This window comes from Aplysia californica, unplaced genomic scaffold (assembly GCF_000002075.1).
Source record: "Aplysia californica isolate F4 #8 unplaced genomic scaffold, AplCal3.0 scaffold00977, whole genome shotgun sequence".
Lineage (NCBI taxonomy): Eukaryota > Metazoa > Mollusca > Gastropoda > Aplysiida > Aplysiidae > Aplysia > Aplysia californica.
The window spans coordinates 109,415-112,434 of record NW_004798247.1 but is presented as its reverse complement, the minus strand read 5'-3'; the positions used below and the strand labels follow the sequence as shown (position 1 = coordinate 112,434).

At 38.7% G+C, this 3,020-nt stretch overlaps 1 protein-coding gene across 1 annotated transcript in view; it reads right to left on the bottom strand.

Annotated features, from left to right (window-relative positions):
- Positions 1-2,937, bottom strand: part of LOC101863147 (multidrug resistance-associated protein 1) — a gene marked incomplete in the record, with an annotated part of 40,846 nt that extends 37,909 nt beyond the window's left edge. Inside the window, 2 exon segments of the mRNA XM_035973061.1 lie at positions 2,511-2,625; positions 2,918-2,937. Of these exon segments, the coding sequence (XP_035828954.1) occupies positions 2,511-2,625; positions 2,918-2,937 (135 nt within the window).
- Between the last annotated feature and the right edge of the window lie 83 nt (positions 2,938-3,020).

Genomic DNA, 3,020 nt, shown 5'->3' with positions numbered 1-3,020 from the left:
GCTTACAACAACAACAACAACAACAACAACAACAACAACAACAACAACAACAACAACAACAACAACAACAACAACAACAACAACAACAACAACAGCAGCAAAAACAACAACAACAACAACAACAACAACAGCAACAATAAAAGTTTACTGTTTCACCCTCTGTTGCCGTTAAGGCAACTCTCTTTTTTTATAGTAGAGGTTTTACGGCGCTCGCAACTGCGTAAGCTCATATGAGCACCAAGGAGTGGATGTCAACAGAGAAGTCCTTACAGGGAATCAGGCTTACTCTGCTCACCTCTCTAGCTTCAGCAGCACAAAGTCTGCTTCGACTATCAAGGCACCCCGAAAAAAGCGGGTCACAAGAGTGTGACAAACGCACAAAAGAAGTAGAGGAAAGTGATGATAGTAAGGATTAGCAAAGAAAAAGCAGCAGTTCCCTGTTGTAGTTCAGGCACAGTTATGAGCGTGACATTGTTGAATCAGTCCATTTACAATTCTACTGTGCGTAAGAACGAGAAATGTCCTAAAGACACTTCAGTCAGTGGCACCACTCCGGAGGGTTAAGCCAACTCTGCAGCTCTTTCAGTTGACATGTTTTGATTTCTTGACTCCATCAATCTATCTTTTGCACGGTCTACCTCTTCCTTTGTAGCCTGAGTGCTTAATGCTAAAGGCTCTCGGGGCTGGCTGACGAGTTGACATGTAACAGGCAACCAGACCAATTTAATGTGACTGTTGACATTACTGGAATCAATTTTTTAAATGTGAGGCATCGCGGTGAAATCAGACACTCGTCAAAATAATGAAATCGAAGAACCTGGCATTTTACCGCTAGTTTTGCAATTTTCATCGAAATTTTGTTTTTTAGGAAACGTCTTGTATGTCCATTTAAACACACACACACTTCTGGGTGGATTTTACTGGAACACGTTAAAAAGTAAATGTTCAGTTTCGAGGGACACTAGGTCTACAGCTTTAGAAGTAATTAAAACTTTGGCACCATTTTCTCACTAACTTTATAACCTCTGACCCTAAGCGACTCCCGCATCTTTCAATAGAAATTATCCCGACATCTATTCAAGATAGATAGGTATTTCTTTCATCAAGCGAAAGACAAATCAGCAAGCTTTACTATGATACCAATAACTCCACATGCTCGAAAATAAATTGACGAGCGCCTGATTCCATCGCGTTGTGATACAAATGTCTAGCGGGTGCGAATGTCATCAATATATTATTTTATATTTGTGAAAGTTCGTCACTTTTGTCACCTAAAACTTCCGAACTATTTAACTTTCCAATTTGAAAAAAAAAAATAAAGGTGGTTCAGAATCATTTAAAGGGTATATGATTATATTGAGAAGCCTGAAGTCACTGTAGTTTAATTTTCAGTTTTTCCATTAGTTTCGGTTAGATCTAATTCGGTGAAAGTCCGTCTTCTAAGACGCCATTGTAAACAAGTGAGGCTTCCTTTCACAAGCAGTGTCAATGACTTGACGATCGACTCTATTGAGTCTGTTCATCAAACGGGTACCTAACTATAGTACGGTAAAAAATTCGTGGCACAACTTATCCTCAGATATCTCTTTAACGGGTGAATCAATGTCACCCATACTTTGCACAGCAGTTTGTATCAGTTTGTCTTAACTTAATCATATTTTTCCACAACAATGGAGACTAGATCTAGATTTAAAAACTTTTTTTTCATAAATGTATACAAAATATTATAAATCTCCACCACGCGTAAAGTGGGATTGTTCACAGCACTTCCCGCTTCTAGCACACATTATGTTTACGCATATGGCCTTCGTCACAGCTCACCAATGACACATTTTGGTGACAAAACTTGTTACAAGAAATTAATTTTAGAGTGAACAAATGTTTTGAACTAAAGGCTCTCAAAACATGCGTTCAATAAGCACAATGTCGCGATTAGAAAAAAAAAGACAGACTTGCATATAAAAGCGATATTTCTCCAGCTGTAAACCTTTTAATATCTGTAGAAACAACCCATTGGGATTTTTTATTATAAGTATTAATTATCAAGGAATTTTCTAGAATACAGTTTACAGGTGTTCACAAAAAAAATCAAAAAATCTAATAGGACAAATTGATACAAGTCACCGTTCAAAAGGTGGAGAGTTTATGTTCGATAGCTGGGGAGATATTTGACAAGTTGCGCCACGAATTTTTGACCGCACTATAGTGTGTGTTTATCTCTTTGTCGACGTTACGGACACACGTCCGATCAGCAGCAAACCAAAGCCAGCCAACGATGTTGCTCATTTTGAACCATCATACACAAAATCCAAAAAACGAATTTGCATATTTCATAGCTCGCATATTGCTGCCTGTTATGTAAGTTTCAGATAAAGGAAGCAGAATTTAAACATATGTATATTATTATGAATAAGGGAGTCATGTCTATTTTTTAAAATTATCCCAAAGCTACACGCCCCCAAACGTGCAAAATGCGCGTCCTCAATGAGTTAAAAACGTGTCTGGCCCACCTGATGAGGCTCTGTCACGTGATAGTGACCGTTGGACGTGCCGTTGGCTTGACCGTTGGTCTCTGAGGGTGACGTCTTAATGTACCTGGCAGGGGCGGGAACTCTTTCCTCTCGCCTACAGACCGGAGGGAATAATGAGATAAGAATAAACAAACAACATTTTTTTCTAATTAAGGAAATAAGAACAAAAGAAGGAATTGTTCAGATAAGAACCGAATAAGGAAATCAGAACAACTACCAAAAAAAAAGAACTGCTCAGAAAAACAAATAATCAGATAAAAACGAATTGAGGAGATAAGAACTAATGAAGGAAATGCACACACAAAGAGGCGTACCTATGTGTTATTTTGGCTGTCACTTTGTTCCAAATCCTCCAAAACTCCGGAGACTTATTTTGCTTTACTTACTTTTCCGATCCAGCGGCCATTTGGGTTCTAGCCCTTCGGTCTGAAAGTCCGGAGACAAATGTTCCCCCTTACACACACATGCACACACACACACACACACACA